Here is a 23,891-nt window from a genome sequence, read left to right on the forward strand (position 1 = left end):
ATAAGCTTAGATAATAGAAATATAGATTTCTTTTATTATTGTTTAAAGGCGCTAGCGAGATTTAAAAAGCTTTTTTACTTTATACTTAGTAAAGAAATTAAGCTAATAGTAATCCTAGAATAAGAATACTATACTAGCTAATAATATTATAATTAGCTTATATAATATAATTTTAAGAATTATATTATTTTTTAAGGTATTTAAAGGGTTGTTAGTGGTAGGAGTTCAATAAACCCATATAAAATAGTATAGGGGTGTGGAAGATTTTTCATGCTAAGGAATTAATTTTATCCATCACACGCTAATGGCACGCCTAGAGTAACAAATTCATCAGCATCGATTCATCTCCCCCTCGTCCTTCCTCCTCACGTTCAACTCAACTCAATGGGTCAAAGGCGCAGCTACATTGCTGTGTAGTGGCTAGCCGCCGCGCGAAACCCAGAGGCCATGTCGCTCGTTCGGCTCCGGTACAGAAAGGTGCGATCTTGTGCCCAAAGGCAATCCTGTGTACTATCACTTCTGACCAACTCCGCAGGGAATTCGCAGCAGAAACGCTACGCGACGGCCGTGGATCGAGTGCAAAGAAGCGCACGCCTCAGGAAGCCTGAGTTTACCGGGTCAGAGGAGTCTACGGTAGCAACAGACAAGGTACATTGAATCAGAGATCCCCAATGGTTTTCGCTAACCCAGCAGCAGAGCAGCGAAGCCCCAACACCCATTCCTACAGCACAGGGCCGTAAGCGGCGCGTAGAGTCGTGTGTATTTGAAGAGCAGGCACCTAAAAGGCCGCGGCCTCCTATAGTTGGTGCCCAGGACGAGCGGACACGTGAACCTGCGACCGCAAAACGTTCCTGGCTTCCACCTCCACCATACTTCAAACGCAGAGCTTGGAAAATGGGCCTGTAAATCTCAATCCGTGTCTTATGCCTGTCGCATTTAGCGGGCATAGTGCCGAAATAGAGGTACCAAGATCAGACCGTCCACCTTCATCTACCTTCTCCGACCAGCTTAGGCTCAGTGAAACGGCAGCTCGAGTCCCCTCAAAGGCCTTATTAGATAAACTGAATCCGGAGAAAGAGGACGCAAGCGGCAGTTCAGACTCTCAGCGGACCTACATAGGCCATTGGGCGGGAAACAAGAGGTGGCCAACAGAATATCTCCAGTAGGCGGCCATGACAGCACCACTTGTCATGAAGAAATCTCTTGCCTCCCTCCTGCGTAAGCGGTTAGAGTCAAGCCTCAACGAGTCCAATGCAGGTGAAGAGAACTCAGTGCAGGATAAGAGCGTTCAGTACAGAAACCCAGGATATCAGTAAATGCTAGAGACAAAGGGCGGGTTTTATGGCGACAACCACGAGCTAGGCATTTCAGACAGCAGTGAAAGATTATGTACAAGACTCCTCGAGACAACCCATATGCCACCTAGTGACACAATCTTCGAAGATGATTTGTTCAAAGAGGCCTGCCAGAGGCTGAGCGGCAAAAATGAGGCCAGAGTTACGCAGGATATAGCCCGACTTCTGGTGTCATCCGCAGAGACGCTTGCTTTACGGGGTATGAAACAATTCAATGTCCTAGTCGAAAGTGTCAACGAGGCTTGGACCAACTCTATGCCCACAACCCGATTATGCTGTAGGCTTTAACAGATCAGCTTTTAGTGACGATCAGATCCGTAAACTGCAACCTGGAATTGCGGAGGTCATGCATTTCTCTTACTTCGTGGGTATCTACTACATGCAGTTTCCCTTCCTGACAAACGAGGTGAAATGCGGTGCGTCCGGACTTGCGATCGCCGATCGCCAAAACGCCCATAGTATGACATTGGCAGTGCGGGGCATTGTCGAGCTCTTCAAGCTGGCAAGGAAAGAGCGCGAACTCCTGACTTTCTCAATATCGCATGACGATGATGGCATCCGCATTCACGGCTATTATCCCCGTCTTTGAAGGGACCAACTACAACATCCATCGCCATTTGGTGGACATCCTAAGCATAAGAGCGCGGAATGGAAAGCATAGATGGACGACTTACAACTTTACGATCGAAGTCTACAAACACGGGCTGTCTTTGCTAGGGAAGATACGAGAAGTAATTGACGCCTTACCGGATGATTTCGATCTTGAAAAGAAAGCAGATCACACAGAGAAAGAGAAGGCTACAGAACCCTCTAGACTCTCACACCGTCTCGACGACCATGTTCCAGCATCGGAACAAGCCGAGGCTGGCGTCGAGCCAATTACTCCCGAAGCATCGACCCAGACTGCCGCTAAGAAGAAGCCAAAGAAAGGATGAAACCTAGACCTCATCTTATAAGATACACTTCAAGTCTCATTCTATGACTGCTCTACGAAGTAAGCGTTGAATCGCTTCTCTAGGCAATAGGCAAAGTCGGATTTGCCTTTTCGTCTCCGGGGCGATTTACTCGATGCTCCATGTAGTTGTATGAACAAATCCCGAAAGCGTCATAAGCAAACGCCAAGTTTGAACTATCTCCACGCGACTTCTCCGGGGTCTGAAGAGCTAGTTGCATACCAATAGGGAGATCTGCCGCTAAAGTATCCGGAATACGATGGTCGAAGGTTCACTTAAGCGACATACTGAGGTATCGTGGAGGTGGCTGGAAACAAACATCAGTGAATCATACCACATTTTGGCCCTCGCGTTCTTCGAAAACTACTCTCCCAATGTTCTTTCTCTCTGATTGCGGTACTGAAACCTTCCAAGATGCTATCTCACTGCTGGCCGAAGACGGAAGAGACCATATCTCCTGGTCTGACATGTCTAAGCAAATCTTGTTGCACCTAGAGCCTCACCGAAACAGTCCATTTTCCATGAGGATCGAGTGACGTCAATCACTGACACCCTGGGGAACCAAGGATTACTCGCGTGTAAAACCGTGTCAGAGAGGAGCGGAGATTTACGAATGAGACAAATCTACGGGCCCTGGCCGTCGGGTCAGCTCTAGCGCCAACTCAAGCGATATATCGCCAAACATGCTTACGGCACCATTGTTTAAGCGCGCACTCTCTATTGACCCGACTTCGCCTTTTGGCAACAGCTGACTTGGCCGCGCCATCCTTCTGACGTAGTAAATCTGCTCGGTAGTAGCTGATACCTCCCACGCCAGCCACTCTCGGAACCTCTGCCGTCGAAGGCGGTGCTGTGGGGTAACGGCATTTTGTCTATTTACGGTACGCCGCCTATAATACGTAAGTGGCCTCGTCGATCGATCCTTGGATCATAAGTACTGCCGGTTCCGAACTCGTAATTCCGCCTCGAAATTGCAAGCGGTGAAACATCGTACATTCTACAATGCGGGTTTCCTTCCATTGTGTTTCCCTACATTACCTACTACATGATTCGATGCGGCCTCTCCTTGATTTTTCGTCATGTTTTTGTCAACAATATCCATAGCTGCGTCTCTCCGTGTGAGCAAGCTTCGAATACTTGCCCTTGCGTTGATAATTCACTGTACGAATACCGCACCTACCCTCATAGATCCACTCGAGCCACGCCAGCAAGAGCCAGGTGTCCCATTTGCCTGTTCGGGTGACCCTGCCGCAGTGCTTGACGGGGCTTGCTGGGATATACTCGATCTAGACGACTACCTCCTCAACCCAGTCACAGGATGGAACGTAACAACACAGGTTTGCGATGACACAAGAATATGTTGTCTGTCCGGAGAACCGTGGACCACCTGCTTTCTAAGGCTTGCAACGGGGAGAGCCGACTACAGCTGCCTGACCATCGATGGCGAGGACTGTACATGGGACAAGAAGATATCGGACGGGCTCGCTCTCAGCATTCGTGGGAAGGTGAAATATGTCACGAAGACTATTTTTGAGCTCCACAACTTCTTCACAAAATACTTCTCAGGTACGTCGAAACTTCGTCACTTGAGAGCCATACTGATCATGCTTTCCAGCCCTCACCGACAGCATTGCTCCTGCAAGCACCATCATAACGTCTATGACACTGACCATCGACCCGCAAAAGAAGACCAATCTCTTGATGCAGCTAGTGCTTAGCGCATTCACTCTTGGACTGTCTTTCCTTGTGGTAAGTCGCTTCCGCCATCTTCAGTGTACCGTACATTCTAACAAACCTTTTCAGGCGCCTGCTCTGGGTGCAAGTGCGATCGAAGGCATCCAAAGTACCGTCCTCAAGCAGCAAGCCTCAATCTGGTCGATCAGTCTCGGTAATGCGCCCGGTGTCGCAAAGACAATGTGGCCACAGGGAGACACTGCATCCAGCCTTTTCCAGATCGGCCAGCTAGAAACCCAACTCGACTCCGCAACCTCTCAATACCAAGACATCCTCAACAACGGCCTCAAACTATTAATGCTGGACCCTACATCCTTCGTCGACTTTGCCAAAGGCGGCGGATACTGCGGCAATACGACCACCGACCTCGTCGAACAAAAAGACACCATCGACCTCGCCCTCCGCACCTACCTGACCTCCGAATCCATGGGCCAGAACGGCTGGTACGCCACCCCCAACTTCCCCAACACCATCATGACCGAGGACCAATGGAACAACTACCATCCAACCCCCAATTGCACCACTCCAGCCACCATCCACGGCTGCAGTACACCCAAGGACGCAAAGCCAGACATGTACTGGTCGCCCGTCTCAGGCCGCGTCTATCGCCTCTGGAACAAATACGGCGACCCGGACTCCCTCAACATAAAAACCCCCAGCGAGCTCATGTCGTCCATCGTGTCGAACCGCTGGGGCGACCTCCCCTGGATGTTCGACGGCGCATACAACTGCACGCTCACGGGCCGGACAGCAGATAACCAGCTCGTCGACGTCGATATTGACAAGGGCGTCCTCGATCTCAGCTGCATCTCGCATCTGCCTATGCAGAGGGAGTGCTCTGGCGCCTGCCCTGTGGATGTCCATCCTTGTCCTTTCAAACAATACTGCGCGCCGAACCTTGGTGGTGGTTCCGTTCATGGCGGATATCCGACGAATCCGGATCCCGCCGATGCGAGCACGGTGCCGACTTATGCGACGCCGACGGCTAGTCCGGGTCCGGTGCATTGTCAAAATGCGGGGGGCGCGGCTATTCATGGGGGGCGGGGGGGCTTGTTTGTACTTCGTAATTTTGAGGGTGGAGGAGAGGGGAGACGTGGTGGGGTGGGGTGGGATGGGGTGGATTGGACTGGCATAGCGTTGCGTTGCATTGCGTTGCGTGGTATTTGGGCGGCATAGCTTGCTACAAGGCATGCTTGGGGGTTTCCCATGGCTTCGATAGCTGAGGAAGATTATATTCTCTAATGATACATACCTTATACGTTTTATGTGCACTCGATGTATTCCTCCGCCTGGGACGAGCTGAACTGCACGAACTCCCTTTCATACCATGCTAGGGCGAGTAGTCTACTGACTTTATACCCCCACCGCCCCTGATCTACTAATTGCGAGTATGACATTACCGTCCGTTGGATGCCCCTGCAAAAGCCGGAGCGTACAGTCCATTCCAATCCCACTGGCTGGAATCATGTAGAAATTCTCAATCCCGCAGCACGAAGACCTCGTCTCTTAAAGCTGGATCCACCATTTCCTCCTCCCCAGTTGAGCAATCTGGCATTCCACAAATATCACAACCGGCACACCACGGCGAATCCTCTCCAGCACCAGCACCACCACCGCCACCGCTGTAGAAAAGTCTTCCCCCCTCCCCTCCTCTTACTGTTTCTCCATCAACAAAGCCACCCACATCTTAAACGACCATCTAATCCACGACATTGCTTACCTCATCCCACCTAATCGTAAAACCTGGCCCGTCTTGTCGCATAAGAAAGGAAGAGAGGACAGGGGTGTTGGATTTACGCGCATTAGCGGCTGATCCTTCCTGACGGCGTCAGAGGTGCGGGATGATGAACGTGTTGGTGAAGCGCGCCGATGGGGAAGTTGGGGGAGGTGTTTCATGGGGGGCGTGAAACTTGGGGAGTCTGCCTCAGGTTTGCCGCGCCTTTGCTTCTTGTTTCTCTTGAGATGTTTTGCGGACGTGTTGATTGGTATTGTTGTTGTGTCAGGGGTGTGGTCAAGAAAATGGAGGGGGTTGGTGGAAAAGGTGCTTGTCGTTTCTAATGGCGAGTTTTGCGTAGAGTCGGAATATTGAGGCCACGGGAGCGGCGGGATCATGAAAGCGTAAGACTTTCTGCTACCTTCAGGCGTGTGCAGGTCTTCAATCGTGTTCTCTGGTGCATATGAGAGAGTGGTGATCGAGATTTCTCGGGGCAGATCAGTGTTCCCAGTCGAGCACATTGGATGACTGTGCTTTTATCGGCGAGAACGTTGGGATGTCTGTCATTGGCTTGCACATTTTTGACAAAACTGGTAGCGATGCTGTGGACATGTTTGGCATTGGGCTCAGTGAGAGAGGTCGAGGATTTGGAGCAGGTCCGTGTCAATACATTCGAAGATACAGGTCTGCATTTCTTGACGCACAACGGGGCACCTTTGCGCCCACATTCAATGCAGATATTGTGGCGACAGTTGTCGCTGTTCCTTCTCGAGATGAGAATGTCCGCGCATGCTTCGCGGATCCTTTAAGAGGCATTTTCGATACTTCGAACTCAAAATGTGACTGATATACTATTCAGCGTGTTGCAGAGAGGTAAGATTGGGCGCAAGCTCAGCGGAATTGGTATGAGTCGTTCGTCGGTGCCATACTGCTCTCATTAGGACTCACAAGAGTATGTCTTGTGATGACGAACTTGAGGATTCTCGAAAAGAGTACGCTGCAAGGGAGCTTGCTGACTTCTATGCGGTGGATTTTCTTCACGCTACCTCGCTGCGTGCACCAAATGCTGGCAGTAGTGGCTCTCTTTCTCCCACTTCAGCCTCAGATGTGTCGCCGCCGGAATGCTCGATCTCTGTCGCTGCAGTCTCTGGATCGCCATGTAGTGAGAGTGCATACCAACAAATTGCGAAGAAAAAGAGCCTTAAATAATCAGCATTGGTTTAAGACAATACTCTTATTCAAGAAGCATATTCGAGTATCATGGCACCACTTACAACCCGACAATCATACCCATAGTGATCGGAAAAATAATGTCAAAACGAAACCTCAATCTTGCAATCACCAATGCTGCCGTAGCCAACGATGTGACTATGAGCCACAGTCCCACCTTCAGAATTTGAAAGACGAAGAACCCATGTGGCCCAAGATCGTGTCGCCGGGCCAGAATGATTTCGACGAGTAGAACAACGAGATTAGCGATGGCAAGGCATTGTGCAACAATCCAGAGCGTGACCAATGTGTCTCTCATCCAGCCCAGACTGATGAACACGGCAATGTATGCGATGAACAATGATAAGTGCATGAGGATGAGAACGATGGAGAGTTGTATGAAGCGAAGGCTGAAAATTACTGTGTGGGCAGTCATTTTGGGAAACTGAAGTGACGAGGTGGTAGCTTCCCCTGATACTTTCGAAAAGCGATCAAGTCAAAGCTCATTGAGGAAGATTGGTGGCGAATTTGGGCTTTCACGACGATATCAAGTTGATGCGCAGAGACATCGATTGAGAAGTGTGGACCTCATATTAGAGGGTGGCTTACATCAAACATTTATTAACATGAGTAATGCCAGCCTCTGCCTCGCATGGCTGAGTATTTCCATAGCTGTCCACTGCAAGTCTGCCTGAAATCCTTCAATCCCTCTGGACTTGCTATGATAAAGATTATACGCTAGGCTCAAGGAGGTTAAGCTCTTGTTGTCCGGACAATTGATCAAAAAATAAACAATGGACGCCTTGGGAGCCGTGGTCACCTTTTCACACTTTCGCCCTTTATTGATCTCTCAGCAGTGACATCTACCGTGAGCTTCAACGGTCGGTGTATCGGAGTTTTCATGGCAACATCATTTGCATGAAGTCGCAATGAGCTTACAATCGCCTTGCGGAACGAGAGGTTTCCCTCGGTGCACATTGGAGGGCGCAGATGTCGCCTTCTTACGCCCGGCATGACTTGCACGACAAGGAGCTCACAGCTTCAAGCATATGTCAAGAATGGGCCTCAGAGTAATCATCCTCCTGAACCAACCCACACCCGTGAGACTGGTATTGCAATCCCTATTGCGCCCCACCCTTCATGCCATTCCCGCGAGCGGCGATGTCTTTCTCCGAGAGGGAAGGTCTAGGACAAAATGCCAATATCGCGCCTTTTTGAGGATTGTGTCTCATGGACTGAGACAACAGATGCATTTTTGTGCTGCATAAGCGCCAATACCGATGGCGGACTTACATTCCTTTTATTACTCACATTCATTTCTGTCAAATGACATTCACATCGAGAGGCACACTATCACAACAAAAAGAAGATAAAGCAGGTCCATGAAGCTGGCGCAAGCTTGACCGTACAGGTCGTGGCTTGAGATGGCTCTTTGTGGCGAATCTGGCGAGTCCTAAACCTGTCGACATGCGTCTCTTTGTCGGCTTTTTCGTACTTCTCGCGAGCCTCAACGATCGAGCAGTGACTTTCGCTGCCCCTGCAAGTCGGTCAATCATCACTGAAATTAAGTCGCGCAATGTTGAAAGAATTTTAGAAATTCTCAACATCACCCATCCGATTCCCGAAATCCTGCATTGCGACAACCAGCAAAAGGAAACCATAACCTTCGCCTGGCTGGACGCAACTCTGCAAATCGACCAAGCATACCCCGCAATTACTTCGCCCATCTACGATGACACCTTAGGCAACACGAAGCCCCGGACAATCATCTTCGAAATCTTGCATCAAGTCCAAGACCTAATCCCCATCCCCGGCTCACCCGCACTGAGCCCCGCTAAGATCGCATGCATCAACTCACACACAATGGACGACTACCCAGCCTTCCTCCCGCTCCTTTACACTGGCTGTCTATCCGGGGGCGACACTCCCATCATTGGCGTGACCTTCTACGACACCTTATTCATCTGCGACGCCTTCTGGCACCTCCCTCCGTTTCCAGAACCTCATGGCGAGACGGCGTGTCCGCCCATGCTTCTCAACCATTATCCGGTGAATGGCCAATTTCCCATGGCGCAGAGCACGGCGCTGCTGCATAAGGCCGTGCAGATCTATGGCGGCGAGTACATCGATTTGAAGCTGAGGGATTTCGTTAATGTCGATATGGCGGTCTTTACGAGGCAGGAGCCTACTACGCTGAATGTGGCCGTCTTTCTGTATCGTGAGTCTGTGTTTGCTGGAGTAAGTGTTGCGGCTGATGGGTGCGATAGTGGCGACGAATTTGTGCTATAATGTTCCGGATATCACGGCGCCGCCGTGGAGGAATGGGGCTGCGCTCAATAAGACTGCGAAGGGCATTGTGTCGTCAGTCGTCACACAGGATGTTTCTTGACTTTATTTCGTAGGTCTTTTCACAGATTACGTTTTCCGGGACAACTCTTCTTCACTGCTGGAGACGAGGGCGCTGGCTGAGAACAACATTCAAGGAACTCGCTATCCTCTCAATTGCTCGCAGTTCACTGCGTATGGTATCCAGCGGACACATTCCTCGAGGAATACTCCCGAGATTTGGTCATAGATCCTCGAGCTCTTGGATCCATGGCGCTTTTTTTAACCGAAACTCCCTTGTGCGCCGTCTGATCTCGGCAACCAACGGTGTGGGTCTGTCGCAAGCTTCATGCGCCGACTCTAGCCATGGAAAAGCCTTTGAATTTAGCCAGACCCATACTAAATCTTAGGACTTGCCTGAAACGGTTTTCGATTTGCTAATGTGGCCCAGCATTTCCACACTCGGAGCAGTCTTTGATCGCCTGACTTCAATTTGCTCCCTTGTCGAAGGTGGCGTTCCCAATGCCAGCGAGGTCGACAACCCTGGCTGATGCTCGTTCCACACCACTGGGAAATACGAGTCTTGTGGCAATATCTTGCATTGGGAGAGGGTCCAATCGAATAGCTACACTTAACCCAACGTATCAGCATGGCGCATTCACTTCTTCAGCTTATTTTTATTTACAATCTTGTTCATACAATCTCCCTTCCTAGGGCCATCTCTCTTTACTTCTCTCTTAAGGTGCGTCCGATGATCTAATGGCGTTTTCAGGATCCGAACTCGGTAAATATATAACACCACGTGTTCTTCACGAACCGTTGGACTCACTTGTGGGGCATCTGAGCCCCTTATCGGTGAACACTGCCGACCTAAAGCAGTTAGTACGCAGCGGGTCTGCGTCAGTTGGCGCGCTGCGTAAGTTGATGATCTGGTAGGAACAGATGCCTTTGATCCTTGCCTCTGTCGTCAAAGCAGCGAGACTTTCAGTTTCGCTTGCGCAATGAGCTTGTGGTATGTGGATTTCCCGTCTTTTCTATCAGTATTTTTGGGAAGCAGGTCTCCTTCATGACGAGGCGAATTCGTATTTTCATCCGAAGTCCTGTTTTTCATTTCAGAACCAATTCTCAACGAGTCTCTGTTACGGGTCATGTGGATCTGTTCGGTTCAGCCAGAGGCAAGACTTGGGTCACATCTTTCCATTTTGAAGTTGGAATTCGGATTGTTTGGTGACTGTTGCTCCACTTTTCGAATTGAATTGTGGGGTAAGTCAGGTTGTTCTTGCAGTTATTGGATTCATATCTCATCGCTCCTTGCTCACTTCTTTGCTCATCTTGTATCACTCTTCGTCTCCAATCTCTTCTTCTTCGTGAAACATAGTGTTTGTTGACTTGCTTTGATTTTCATGAATCCCAGTCTTTGTTGACTTGCTTCGCGAAAATGTTTTTCATCACAATCCTTGCTTTGATCAGCTTGATCACCTCGCCAACCCTGGCATTCAAGTCTGCGTATCTGCTAAACGCGACCTTACAAGAGGATAAGAAACCTGGCGCTTTCCCGAAAGGTCCCTCGGCTCTTTTCCAAAATTCATCAGCGGACACTGTGTACAAAATTTGCAACGAACCAGACAGCTATTTCAAGGTAAATGCTCAGCGGATCGAGGAATCGAACGTCACTGCCTGGTTCACTGAATGGGATCGGAATATCAATAGAACTACTGATGCATACCGAGATGCTGCAAATCATTGGGACTATTTCATGCAGTACTTTCTGTATCTTCTTGAGCCTGCTAGATGTGACTTCGGAGATGCAGGATGCCAGATGCCAGACTGCGATCATATCTACACTACGATTGCACATCAGGGAGGCGATAGAGACCTTGCAAGGAGAGTCTTCTTCGTCACAGTATCCGTGAAGAATGCACGCGATTTTGTTGTGGCAATTCATGTAAGTCTCTGTTTTTGCTCTTTACTGCTCCTCTGGTGTACAAAAGACTATTCAGAAAATCCTTCGCTCACAACCCTCAGAAAGCCACAGGACAACTTGATAGCATCATGTCCCACACAAACGCTCAGGTCGCAGAAACCTTCCGATGGCTTCCGGATTTAGCTGCCCAAAAAAAATGTGAGATGAAGGCCGCTTGGGCAAAATTTGGCATGGTCATGGGTATAGCCTTGAGTGCGGGCGCATTCGAATTCGCGTTACCCGTCATGGAAGTAGGGGAAGTCGGCGCGCAAGTTGCGAGTGCTGCATCCGCTGGAGTACCGCTGGCTGTGGATGTCGCCGACACAGCAACTAAGGAAAAGCGTCATCTCGACGCCAGCGGTCACGACAAGGCCAAGACAGAGGGAGTCAATCTAGACAACGATGAGGGAAGACAAACAGACAAAGACGACGGTGACGATGGTCATGAGAATGATCCAAAACCCGAGCCTCACCCAGGTCCCGAGCCTCACCCAAACCCCGAGCCTCACCCACACCCCGAGCCTGAGCCTCACCCACACCCCGAGCCCCGTCCCCACCCGGAGCCTGAGCCTCCAGGCCCTAAGCCGAAACCGCGGCCAAACAAGATGAAACAGAGATTCCAGCAGAAAGGGAAAGGTCTCCTGACTGGTGTAGGAACATCACTCGCAAACAATTTGATTACGCTTGTACAAGCTTTGTATCCTTGTTAAATCCAATGCTGACTAGATCAGGGTTTCGGCGCCGATCTCGCAAGTGCAATCTGTAAAGAACCAACTCCTCCTGACGACCTAGAAGAGAATATCGCGAAATTCCTGGACGGATATATTTCAAAAGGGATCGAAAAGCTCCAAAAGAGCTATGAGGACTCGTGGGGGGCGGTAATTCATGGACAAGGGAGTGGAGAGAATGGTACGTAAATGAATTGATCTGTCCTGTCCGATGTCAGGGGGTAAGAAAAGGGAGTCTCACTCGGCGCTTTTGGGAGCGTGACAAGATCACTAGCTTCGAATGTGATGGCGACAGAAATTCATAATCCCATTGATGAGTCGGTGGATTCCTTCGTGGCATGAGAACACAACGCCTACATCTCAATCCTCCAAGACGGTTTTTGCAGCCGGTAAAAGCTGTCTGAGCAAGTACCTCTGGAGCGCAGAGTATTTATTGACGTAGCTAACACACTGTCGATGTAGATACACTTGATGATTCTGGGACTAGACTTGCTCAAGTCATTAAAAACGGCGAGTTCTTCATTCTTTCCGAGGAAATGACAATCCTTCTCTACGAGAAAGAGATCGAGATCAAACAGTAAGTCTTTGCTGCTCCAGACGCGTTGATGTTTCGCTAACAACGCTAAGTATGCTCGAAAGGATCATTGTCTGGCAAGCAATCATTGCTGCTTTGAGTTCACAAGGCTGTCACATTCATTGTAGTGACAAAAAGTTCAACAATATAGACGGCAAGATTGCGGACTCCAGGTGGTACCCCGAACCGGGCATTGGCTGCCAGCATCAGTGTTGGCGAGATTCGGTCAAGACAAAGAACCAAGAGCTTTACGGGATGGATGCACTGAAAGACAACAATAATCAATTCAACTACACGCTTGCGGATATTCGAAACATCTCATTTGATACGTGGCAACGAGAGCGCTACAATCCCACCGAGGATGCTACTATGGGAACAACTATGATGGATCTCTTACCACAAGACCCGGTACAGTCAACGCGTTATGGCGGCCTGGGAGTCTGCATGTCCCACATAGCTCCCGACGACTTCACCCAGAAACACAACAGTGACAAAGTCTTACCATGCTACTGTGGGGATGAATACGGGAATGAGACACTGCAATTCCTCGACTCGATGAACATCCAAGGGTGGGTGAACTATAGTCCCGATAGAAATGACTCTGGAATTGGCGTGTCCGAGGCTTGCCAAACGACGTTCAATCACGACCACACGAATCCATTGCAGGCATTTCTTGCACATTGCAAGCTCGAAAATCATTATCCAAGAAACGACGACCCAGGGCCAAGAGAAAGACCTCTCATGTTTGCCCGAGAACCGGACCCGCAATGCCCAGATATAGAACTCGCGTTTCGCACCAACCGGATTCTGGATCATGACCTTCACAACGCAACTTGTTACGCATGTTTTGTAAGTGAAGCTGGAGTAAAGCTAAAGATTCACCAATGCGAATTTTGGTCGGACGATGATTATACTTTCGCCAACGCTTGTCATATGTATAATGATCAGCACCCATGCTTCGTTGATGGCCAGAAGGTCGTCGATCACTGGGGAAAATCGGCCAAGCCTGCAGTGAAAGTCAAGGGGTCAGACGACCAATCCGATATGGGTGACGACTAGGTAGATATGCCAGACGACTACATCGAGGATTCCGAATCATGGAATACAACTCGAAGTTATGCCACCTGGAGACAACGGTTCAATATCAACGCCCAGCCGCCACTGAGCTTGAGAATCCAACTTCAAGTCGTCATCCCAGGGACTCACCCATATAGTCATGGAGCCGTCCAGCTCCAGACCAGTCGCAGCTCAAGCCGCCGCCTTCCAAGGTCCCAATCAATACCCGAGTCAGTGGTCTCTTGGAACAGAGCAAGATAAGCAACGAAAGCAGACACAAGCTTCGTGCTTACCGTGAACCATGTGAGCAATCTAGCATGAGTCACAAAGCCACGCCCCTTAGATCGAAGCCTTTTGATCTCCAGCCGCGTATGATTTGTCAAAATCAAGCCTCTTCTCTAGATCCAGGAAAGGTAGATTCCTACATGCAATGCTAATACTGAGCTGACGATCAAACCAGTACGGAAAAGATCTACTCTAGACATATCGAAGGATATATGCCTTAAGAATTACGAGATCCTGACATCCACAATAGATAGGAATGTACAGAACGCACCCACACATCCAACCTCATCACGGTGAGAACTTTAAAAATCCTGTGCATACAGACGCATGTCCATCACCAAGCAAGATTCAATCACAAGCCATCTATCTACTACACGAAGACTCCGCCTCGATCTCAAAGCCATGTCGGAATTATCGATGATGCCAAACTCCACAGGCGCTGAGAACAGCTCTTAATGGAAGTCGCCATCATTATGTTGACTTACTCCGCCACATCCCCATCACCACGAGAAATTCCCGATGCGATGAAGCTGGCGCTATATCATCATCGGCGACAGGACGAGTCATGGTTGTGCCCATCTCACAATTCGTTCATCTAGGAAGGCTGTTCCACTTGACTTGGGTCGAAGTAGGCGACTTGCGCGACCAGGACACGCAGGTATGGATTTGATCATTTGGGTCTTTGATGCAAGATTGCATTGGAATTTATGATCGTCGCACCTGACTTGTACTTTACCAGCTACTGGAAGCTGCAACATGACCTCACGAATTCCTTAAAGCATCTGGTTCGCAAATACTGCCATGCCTGGCCTTCAGGTCGCCCCTTCAATCATAACTGCCGCCGCTGTCACTATTGCGGGCAATCCTTCCCTTGAAGACCATAGCCATCTCAAATCCCTCAACCGTACCTTCAAACCTCAGTGTCAACACCAACTCCGCCTTATCCCATCTTCCTCCTCTCCTATCCACCATCCTGGCCCCCTCAGCTTCCCAAAATGTCTAGAACCCCTCCCCCTCCTTCCAGACGCCAAAGTCACTATCGCCCCCGCCACTGGCGCACGCTCACACATCACATCTTCCCCGCTCTCCCTAACCCTCCTCATGCCCCCTACCCCCCTTTCCCCCTTCTCCTTCATCCCCACAGTACTAACACACCACCCAACCCAACCCAACCCTAACACCTACGCCCCGCACTCTCCCTCAACTCCTCCGCCCCCTTCCCCCTTCCCCCTTCCCCCCTTCCCCTTTCCCCCTCCCCGCCTGACCTCCTCCCGTCTAACAGCACCATCTGCAAGAACCTAGCACACTCACTCGCAGAACTACCCAGCTACGCCGCGCGGACGCCAGCGCTGGGGCTGGTGTTTCCCCCCAGCCCCCCTTTCCCCGCCTCTTTCCCTCAAGGACGAGAATAAAGGCGATTTCAGGTTCTGTGGGGAATGAGGGGGACGGGGACGGGAGAATGCTGGAGTGGGAAGATGTGGCGAGGACGGGGATGGTGATGTGGGGGTTTTGAAGGGGGGGGGATTTTTAAGGAGTGTAATTGGACGGTGAGGTCGGAGGGGATGGTTGCTAGGTATGGAGATTGGTGTTCATGAGGAGGGGGAGGAGGAGGGGGTGGTAGCGTAGAGGGATTGGGCTGTTTGGATGAGAGGTTGATGATGTGATCACTGTTTTATTAGTTTGACAGTGTGAATACGAGTCGGTCGATGGGTAGATGCGCCAAGAGGCAGGAAGTCGGACGTCCTTCCGTTGGCCATAATATAACGTAGTGATACTCGACTAGCTACAGTATCAGAAGAGACATGCGGCTTAGAGTTTCACAACAGAGATTGATCTGTTGATTGACGGCCTCCCTTGTGTATCGTTATTTCATATGTCTGTCCGACAATTGCAATCCATTCCAACGAGAGTGGACTATTGGACTTTCTTGTCAGGGTCGGTGTTCGCTGCTACTTGTATTTGTCAAAGCAACAAACTGAGATGCCCCTAGAGTATATATGCCATCAATTTTGATGACACAAGCAGATTTCACGGAATGATATGATCGTCTCGTGCATGTATTGGGAATGCAGGTCGAAGTGGCTCACCACAGGAGTGATAATGCCAGCCGATCCTATGATACCGGATTCGCTGCTCAGTATCCCACTCTCTCCAATTTCTAGTCTGGTAGACTTCGATGACATAGATATCTTGAAGACCGACCAAGTGCTTCAAAACATGTTGAGGCGGAAGTTTAGACCCAGGTGCAATGGATCTTAAAGCCCGCTTCTGTATAGGCTTCAGGCTCTTCATCCAGAGACACAAAGTGCTCATATAATCCCATGAAAAATAATTTTCGGTGTAGAGTATCAATGAAGTTTCTGCATAAATCGAGCGACATGTTCTCAATAAAGCAGTGTTGATGATATTTCCTAGCAGCGGGGACGGTGGGCCGAGGTCGTGGTTGTATGAGCCGTCGTCGAAAGGAAAGATATCGACGCGGCAACAATCCACACGGAAAATGTCAATGTGTTCCTGATGACTTTCTTTACGTCTTTTGTGACCCCAGAACTTCCGGACTACTTGAAAATGGAGACCTCCAAGCACGAGTTTGAATATCCTTTGTCTGATCTCGACCGGTAGTTTGAGGAGCGGAGATTTCTGAGCGTTTCTCAACATTCTCAGGGGTTTTCAGCTGATCGTCCCAAGTTACACAATTTTGAGAGTGAAGCCATCTCACCTGATCTTGTTCCGATATTTGGGATGGCCGATATTGAGTAAACCATCACGACTAATACGGAAACCCGCCTTAGGATGATGCTGCTTCTTTCGTCGAGCCATCTCAATTAGTCGTTGGGCCATACGATACGTGTTTATTGGGACAGCATTTGAGCAATTACGGTAATGCCGATAGCAATGCGGAGAGCGAAAGTACGGGTCCTCCGTATTCGTCCACTGTGCACCTTGGCTGTCACAAACAAGCTCCAGAACTACCTGACATTAATCAATTGATACCCTGGGTTCATAGAACAAGTCAGTCCGTGCACCATGTCCAAAATGTCCTGACTCATTGGCGTAGGCAGAAATGTCGCGCAGGCAAGAGTGTCCTTTTTTGAAGCTTACCTAAGTTGGGACTACCCAGATTTGGTTAGCAGCCTTGGCAGTATCTCGGGCTCAATTGGAGAGAAATTAACCTTGTGGTCGGCAGTTCAGATCTAGTGTCGAAATTCACTGATGCTATGAGTGCAGTAATGTAGTCCAAAGCTTCACACTGCGCGTTGAAGAGCGTGCCATCGATAAACTGTCTTTTACACGCACAATTCTTCTTCATATTCTTTTGGGAATTGTAATCAAAAGCGAAGCATCGCCGCTTCGTTGGCCATAATTTGTTTATGGCTGACTTTGCTACCATTGAATAGGTTTCATATTCGGTGTGCATCTCTGCTCACAAAAGCCGGAATTAACTCGTACCTTCGCTAGACAGGACTCCTTCACTAGAGTGGTTTCGAAGCAACTCCACGGCTGATTGGATGATATGACTGAGCGCAGCGGACCAGATGGATAGCTTGAGCGTAGTTAGCCGCCGTAGTGTTTGGTCGCATACTCTGGCGAGATCGAATGATGCCGGACACCTCTCTCTTTGCACCAGTTTGTCCACAGCCAAGAACGTTTTGGATTGTAGATATCCTCGAGCCCCACCAAGCTCTTCAAGATTGTCTGACTCAAGAGCTCCAAGCCTGGTGAGATAGCTCTTAAAGCTCGTATCTGTACGGGTTTCCGGAACTTGAACCATTCGCGCATGATCCACCTAGTGGCCCAAGAAAAAATATTGTGGGTGTAAAGCAGAAGAGAAGATTCTGAGTATATCAAGCGGCATGTCCTCAGCAAAGCAGCATTGATCTTCTCCGCCTCCGTATGACGTTGGAGGGTCTCTGGACTGTTGATCAAAGGGCGTGTCTCGGCAACTAGACTCCATTCAAGCCTAAGCTTACCGAAACTGTAATTACATTCGACGCCGGTTTTTGGATCCCAGTACCTCATTTTCACATGTACATGATTACCTCCAAGTACATACTTGAAGATCTTGTGCCTAATCTCAGCTGGCAATTTAAGAAGTGGCGATTTCTGAACGTTTCTTGAGGCTCTTTGGTCAGACTTGTAAGCTGGGTTTCATTAAAGCACTGCAATTGACATCATCGTACTTTCTCTTTTCGCGATATTTAGGCTCACGGACGTTGAGTAAGCTGTCACGACTGACACGAAAGCCCTCTTTAGCGTGTCGAGGAGGTGTAATTGGGGCACCGAAGCCCTTTTTGGGGTGTCGAGACCGTGTAACTGGGGCCATGCTACGAGTCTTTTGCTCGCCAAAGCGAGATGTAGGTCTTTGATGTAGCGGTCATTCAGCAAGTGCTGAAGGTGATGATCTGAAAAGAGGAACGATGCAAAGTATCACCATGAGTGTCAATATTTGAAAGCTACAAGAACAGGCTTCCATACGTCGTGTACCAAATTGTCCTACTCAGATCTGTCACTAGCTCGCAATACCTAACCAAATCTGGCTAGTAGTCTTGGCACTATCTGGCAAGCCAAGTATGGCTCTGCATAGGTTCCTCAAGCTTCGGACAAACCACCGCTATAGGACCACTGTCCTCCCGAGCGACAACTCTGCTGACGTCTCCCCTCCTGCCCTCAACACCTCCATCTTCTCGGACCCCCCAACTGCGCTTGGAGAGTTACGGCTTCACTACACTTCCTAGCATCAGATCGGACCTGAACCGTGTAAAATGGGAAGCAAGACCGTGTTACCAGAAAAATTGAAAGAGCAGGCAAGAAGACATGACATCACACTGAACTAGCGAGACTCCTGCGTGGCAAGATACCGCGCAGTCTCTAGCTAGGATTCAAGCTCAGGCGATGAAGGGTAGCCAGCTGTAGACTATCGGAGCAACTCGCTAGATCCGCCATGGAGGGAAGGAGGATCAGAGGAGCTGGTGGTCATACAGTGTAGGCGACACACCGGTAGCCTCTCGGAGAAAGGCGTGGGCAGTGGTGCCGCTTGGAAGTGAAGATAGCCTGCATGTTGTGGACAATGCGAGAGATCCAAGAGTCGTATCCTGTACATTGCGTGAAGACGTCTACATGAAGCAATCAAGAGCAGGGCACACACATAAACAAACTTTGGACAAGAAGCCAGAACAGTATGCAACGCTTTTGCCCAAATCACAGACCCATCCATCATGTCTCCTCCAAGGCCATCCTCCCAACTTTCCCCTCCAAATCCAACCCCAAGCCTCCCGCTGGCTCCGTCGCTGGCACGTCCGGCCAGCTCACTACCTTCCCCTTCCCCTTTCCCTTTCCCTTTCCCTCCTCCATCCGCTCCCCTTCTTGTCTCCCTCCACGCCCCACTTCCTCCTCCTCCTCCTCCTCATCATCATCAAAAGCATCCTCAGGCGGACTCAACGGGCCTCTCAAACTCACACTACCCAGCCCCTCCCCCACCTCTCCCCCCTCCCCCACCCCACTATCATAATACAAACTCTTATTAACGGTCAAAACCCTGACGATTTCCCCCCATCCACTCGCCTTAGCGACCTGCAGCCCACTCCTTCCCTGGGCGTTCTTCGCCTGCAACAGGCCCCCGCCTGCAGCGGCGTAGTTCCTGATGATGGATTCGACGGCGGCGAGGTTGCCGTGCTGGATGGCGGCGAAGAAGTAGGGGGTTATCATGGCGTTGTTTTCTAATGTGGCGCCGGCGGCGAGGAGGGCGATGCCTAGGTGGTGTGAGTTGGGGGGTTTTTGGAGGAGGGCAAGAGGGAAAGGGAAAGGGAAGGGGGGGAAGGGGGAAATGGGGGAAGGGGGAGGCTTACCACACGCAGAAATCGAAATCGGGGGCGTGAAATCTAGCCAGAGGGGCGTGGAGCCATCGATGTCGATGGCGTTGAGATCCGGTTGCGGATCGTTCGCGAGTAGGAGGTTTAGGAGGGGGAGGGAGGAGGTGGAGATGGCTTCGTGCAGGGGTGTGCGAGCGAGGAAGTTACGCGCGTTGATGGGATGAGCTGTGTTGTCTAGGGCAGTATAAGGAGTGGTAGATAGGAGCAGCTTCAAGATTGAAGGTTGGGAAGAGGCGATGGCGCAGTGGATTGGCGTGTCGCCTGTGTCTGGATTTGGGGCGAAGTCTATCAGCGATGGGGTTGGGGAGAGGAAGGAAAGGCGGGCGGTGATGAGGTCCTCGCGGCCGAGCTTGGCGAGGGACCAGAGCGGTAGGGTGGCGTCGTCGAGGATGTGTTTTGAGGATAATGCTTGGTTTGGCTTGTGGGAAGGGGCTAGGAGAGGAAGAAGGTCTGTTTGTCCGTTTTGCCAGGCGATTACTGCTGGTGTGCGGGACCATTTGTCTTCGAGCTTGACGTCGAGGTCGAGACTGAGGAGGTACTCTACGAATGCCTTGGTTCCGACCCGAGCAGCTTCGTGGAGGGCAGTTCGTCCGTCGTGGTCACGAGCTTCTTTCTTGATCTCTCTGCTGACTAAATATTCGGCGACTTCGAGCTCTCCACTACTCACTGACGCATGCAGGAGCGTTCGTCCTTGCCCATCTATTTTGTGTAGCAACTCACTTCTCTCTTCCAAGATAGCTTCGAGGACGTGAAGATTGCCATCCGCAGCTGCACGAAAGAGGGATGTCTCACCTCTGTTACTCGTGTGCTCTGGATCGGCACCCTTCTCCAGCAAGATCAATGCAATGATTCTGCCGTTTTCTGATGGGACGTACGCTGCTACTGCATTAAGAGCAGTACCACCATTTGCCATCGTAGCATTGATGTCGATATCGATATCGCTGCCCAGAAGCTTCTCAACAATGTCAATGTGGCCTTGTTGGCCTAACGAGCAGGCAAGTGACAATGCTGTCAAGCCAAGAGTATCCCGGTGATTGAGGTTCGGCTTTTGTTCGAGGAGCGGGTCTACAATTGAGATCTTTGCAAGCTGCGCAACAACCATCAAGATGGTACGGTTGAAGTCCCATGGGAACTCTTGTTCCAGGTCCACGTCATCATCGAGCAAGATCTTGACGATTTCCAGATGATCACCCGTGACCGCCTCATACATAGCTGTCCTGCCTCGAGCACTCTTCTTATTTGGGGAAGCTTCGAGCGCGAGCAGTTGTGTTACTGTCGCAGCGTGGCCACGCCGAGATGCACACATCAGTGCCGTTAAACGATGCCCAGGATCTTGCGAATCTACGTATATGTGCTTTACTAGTGCTGGGAGAATGCTTGCGAGTCCAAACCAAGCCGCCAGGTGAAGTGCTGTTGCTCCCTTGCGAATTTCCCATCTTGACGATTCAGGCGTCTCCAGGTACCAGAATGCTTTGACGAACGTTGACAATCGATCGTCATCCTGCAAGAAAGCGATGATTGCACTTTGTAGTGCTTCTGCGTCGCTCGTCTCGTGCTCGTTCGTTTCGGCTGTTCTTGCGTGATACCCCCAGTAGCCGTTAGCATAGCTCATGAAAGGGTACAATTTCTCTCGTTTCGCAAGTTCTGCGTCCTCAGACGATCCCAGTGGTGCGTAAATGGCCTTCACATTGATGTAGGCAAGTGACACTCGAGTGATGAGAGTCGAGAAACCAGCATGAAGCCAATGGTGACCATCTCCGTTGAAATACTCCTGTAGAGTGTAATGATCAAGCCGCACAGTATCATCGCTACCAATATATATGAGGCCAGCAATGTCTTCGACGATCGTGTCGCGAGGATACTCCTCGTCTTGTTGGTAACCATCATCGACGTCGGTAGCAAGCGCATGTTGTAACTCAGCCATAGTCAGGGGTCGCTTTGCAAACACTATCCATGATAGAATCCTTGTTGCGCGTTTGAAAGCCCTACTTTCCTCTTGAATTCTCTCCATCGTGGACTGATAGGTCTGACTGTACCCTTTTGGTAATTTTCCCAACGCCCGTCGGATCTCTCCAATGCTGGCTTGATCCTTGATGGTTTTGACATAAAGCTTGGCCATCATGAATTTACCGTCTGCACGATCGCAGATCGTGTCAATGACATCTTGCTCCAGTTTTCGATCTTGTTCGCACAGTCTCCCGAATCTTGTTGTACTTGTTCGTCGAGTGAGATGAGGTGCGCTGTTTACGCGGCCTGGGCGAGTGGCGGTAGCCTCTTTATGTAGTTCGCCCTTAACGTAGGCTTTGATATTGTCATTTGACGGTGCGATGTCCAGAACAACTTCATCATTAGGTTCCTTCAATTCATGTGCTAGATTATTTGGGCAGCCTCTTTTCTTGAGCTTGCAATCATAACATATGTCCACCTCTATTGGTGGACGACAATTTTGGCAGCTGTAATAAAGGCTGAATGGGCCTCTATCACACTGGTCACATTCTTTAGTCCTCAAGGTAAACGGTACATCACCCCTGGATGTAGTCAACACACTGACTTTGTCCATTGGTAGCGCGGCCATGGCCTCGAGGAAGCGATAGCCACTACCATCAAAGCTTTCATCGAGCGCATCCGCAACTATCATGACTCTTGAGTCAGGGAATCAGCCAATTTATCTCACCTCGTGCCTGCATTTCCTCTGCTCACCTATCGAATTCCAATATTTCTCTGCGGAAAGCGTTCGCCATCTCCCTCTCATCAAACCGTGATGGCCACTTTGCGTCATAAGCTTTAACAAGATCATCAGAGCAAGATGCAGGCTTTGTATACAGTATCAGTTGCTTTAGCAAACTGCCCAAGATATTACTGAGCGATTGTTTGTCCTGCTCTTTGTGGTTGAGATAGGCACAAAGTATTGGGATTTTCTTGCCTTTGTGATGTTCATTTTGATACGTGCGAAGATGCTCAATGATCCGCGTACTTAGCATGGTCTACGTGTATGTGAACAAGCGCCCACGTGAAGCAATGTCTTGCATTACCTTGCCTGCACCTGCATCTGCCCAACAAGAGAGGAGCCACGGCCGGACGTTGCTGCGCCACGAGTCGAACTCGGTGGATTTGAAGATGTCGTGTCCCATCTCGATGCTCTGCTCCAGAATCTCCTGGTGCCTTGCCTCGAAATCCAATTTTGGCAACCAAGCTACAATATCTTGGCTCTTCTGCTCACGAACCTTTCGATTCTTTTCTAAGTCCTTTTCCTCGTCTTTTCTCTTCTGCGCTGCGAAGAAGGCTCTGCTCTCGTCCATCCCTTGATTGGTATCCAAAGAGATACTGAGGTGATCAGCCTGAAGTGCATTTCTAATTCGCGAGGCAATCTGCTCGATTGCAGAGAGCAGTGAATTTATTTTTCGCTTGTAGACGGTCCAAATCGTGTGGTTAAGAGCTTTTTTGAAGCTCTTCCTTGGCTTCAGTGCCTTTTCAAGCCCATCCAGGTTTTCTTTGATGTTCTCCAGAGCTCCACTTCTGACGACTTTTAAGAAGTCACTAAACAGTATGTCTTTCTTCGCGTGTGCTTCCATCTCTGCCTTCCGACTGTAAAGGGATTGCAGACTGTCTTTCATACTATCTAGCGTTTTCCGCATTTCCCCCTGCTGCTCTTCATATTTCCAGACATCACGGACGTAGATACCAACCATATCTATGCCCTTCACCAAGCCATCAACAGCGGCTATGGCTTGGAAAACCTCCAAACCAGACATTTCTCTGATTTAGTGGGGTGTACACGTCTCGATATATAAGCCAAAAGCGCCAACCAACCGGAAAGCTGAGAGTTCCACTACAGTCAAGCTGTACTGGAGATGATTCTGCATGAGATGCTTTTATACCATCTCTGTCTCATTCTGGTTATAGATGAAACGGCTTTTTCACTTGACTCTCGACGACATGGAGAGACCTATCGCCTTACCGGTCTTTTCTCATCTCGAAAGTCTTATGGTTACAGAGCTCATCGATAACATGGCGTCGCATGAAACCTGCTCGTTGATAGAAAGGGAAAAAGTACACGGTGATGCAATGGTGAGCAATACCGAGTTCAGCAGTACGACACTTACCCAAACGTGATGAGAGCTGCGT

The 23,891-nt window shown here is 49.8% G+C and overlaps 6 protein-coding genes across 6 annotated transcripts; 5 read left to right on the forward strand and 1 right to left on the reverse strand.

Annotated features, from left to right (window-relative positions):
* Nucleotides 1-447: 447 nt before the first annotated feature.
* Nucleotides 448-2,290, forward strand: KY384_007322 (uncharacterized protein; the record flags this gene model as incomplete). Its single annotated transcript, XM_044815813.1, has 4 exons — nucleotides 448-477; nucleotides 1,326-1,586; nucleotides 1,669-1,936; nucleotides 2,046-2,290. The coding sequence occupies 4 exons, from the start codon at nucleotides 448-450 to the stop codon at nucleotides 2,288-2,290; spliced, it is 804 nt and encodes a 267-aa protein (XP_044667687.1).
* A 1,097-nt stretch (nucleotides 2,291-3,387) lies between these two features.
* Nucleotides 3,388-5,218, forward strand: KY384_007323 (uncharacterized protein; the record flags this gene model as incomplete). The annotated part of the gene is made up of 3 exons (XM_044815814.1): nucleotides 3,388-3,874; nucleotides 3,924-4,057; nucleotides 4,112-5,218. 3 exons carry the CDS (start codon nucleotides 3,388-3,390, stop codon nucleotides 5,216-5,218), a joined length of 1,728 nt encoding a protein of 575 aa, XP_044667688.1.
* Nucleotides 5,219-6,312: 1,094 nt separating this feature from the next.
* Nucleotides 6,313-7,218, forward strand: KY384_007324 (uncharacterized protein; the record flags this gene model as incomplete). The annotated part of the gene is made up of 2 exons (XM_044815815.1): nucleotides 6,313-6,537; nucleotides 7,138-7,218. The coding sequence occupies 2 exons, from the start codon at nucleotides 6,313-6,315 to the stop codon at nucleotides 7,216-7,218; spliced, it is 306 nt and encodes a 101-aa protein (XP_044667689.1).
* A 796-nt stretch (nucleotides 7,219-8,014) lies between these two features.
* Nucleotides 8,015-9,254, forward strand: KY384_007325 (uncharacterized protein; the record flags this gene model as incomplete). The annotated part of the gene is made up of 2 exons (XM_044815816.1): nucleotides 8,015-8,065; nucleotides 8,364-9,254. The coding sequence occupies 2 exons, from the start codon at nucleotides 8,015-8,017 to the stop codon at nucleotides 9,252-9,254; spliced, it is 942 nt and encodes a 313-aa protein (XP_044667690.1).
* Nucleotides 9,255-10,728: 1,474 nt separating this feature from the next.
* Nucleotides 10,729-13,614, forward strand: KY384_007326 (uncharacterized protein; the record flags this gene model as incomplete). Its single annotated transcript, XM_044815817.1, has 5 exons — nucleotides 10,729-11,235; nucleotides 11,316-11,939; nucleotides 11,985-12,162; nucleotides 12,444-12,558; nucleotides 12,609-13,614. The coding sequence occupies 5 exons, from the start codon at nucleotides 10,729-10,731 to the stop codon at nucleotides 13,612-13,614; spliced, it is 2,430 nt and encodes an 809-aa protein (XP_044667691.1).
* A 5,496-nt stretch (nucleotides 13,615-19,110) lies between these two features.
* On the reverse strand, nucleotides 19,111-23,518 carry KY384_007327 (uncharacterized protein; the record flags this gene model as incomplete). The annotated part of the gene is made up of 4 exons (XM_044815818.1): nucleotides 19,111-19,646; nucleotides 19,743-22,408; nucleotides 22,467-22,750; nucleotides 22,799-23,518. 4 exons carry the CDS (start codon nucleotides 23,516-23,518, stop codon nucleotides 19,111-19,113), a joined length of 4,206 nt encoding a protein of 1,401 aa, XP_044667692.1.
* Between the last annotated feature and the right edge of the window lie 373 nt (nucleotides 23,519-23,891).

The sequence above is a fragment of the Bacidia gigantensis genome (genome assembly GCF_019456465.1).
Source record: "Bacidia gigantensis strain McMullin 20006 chromosome Unknown contig_255, whole genome shotgun sequence".
NCBI lineage: Eukaryota > Fungi > Ascomycota > Lecanoromycetes > Lecanorales > Ramalinaceae > Bacidia > Bacidia gigantensis.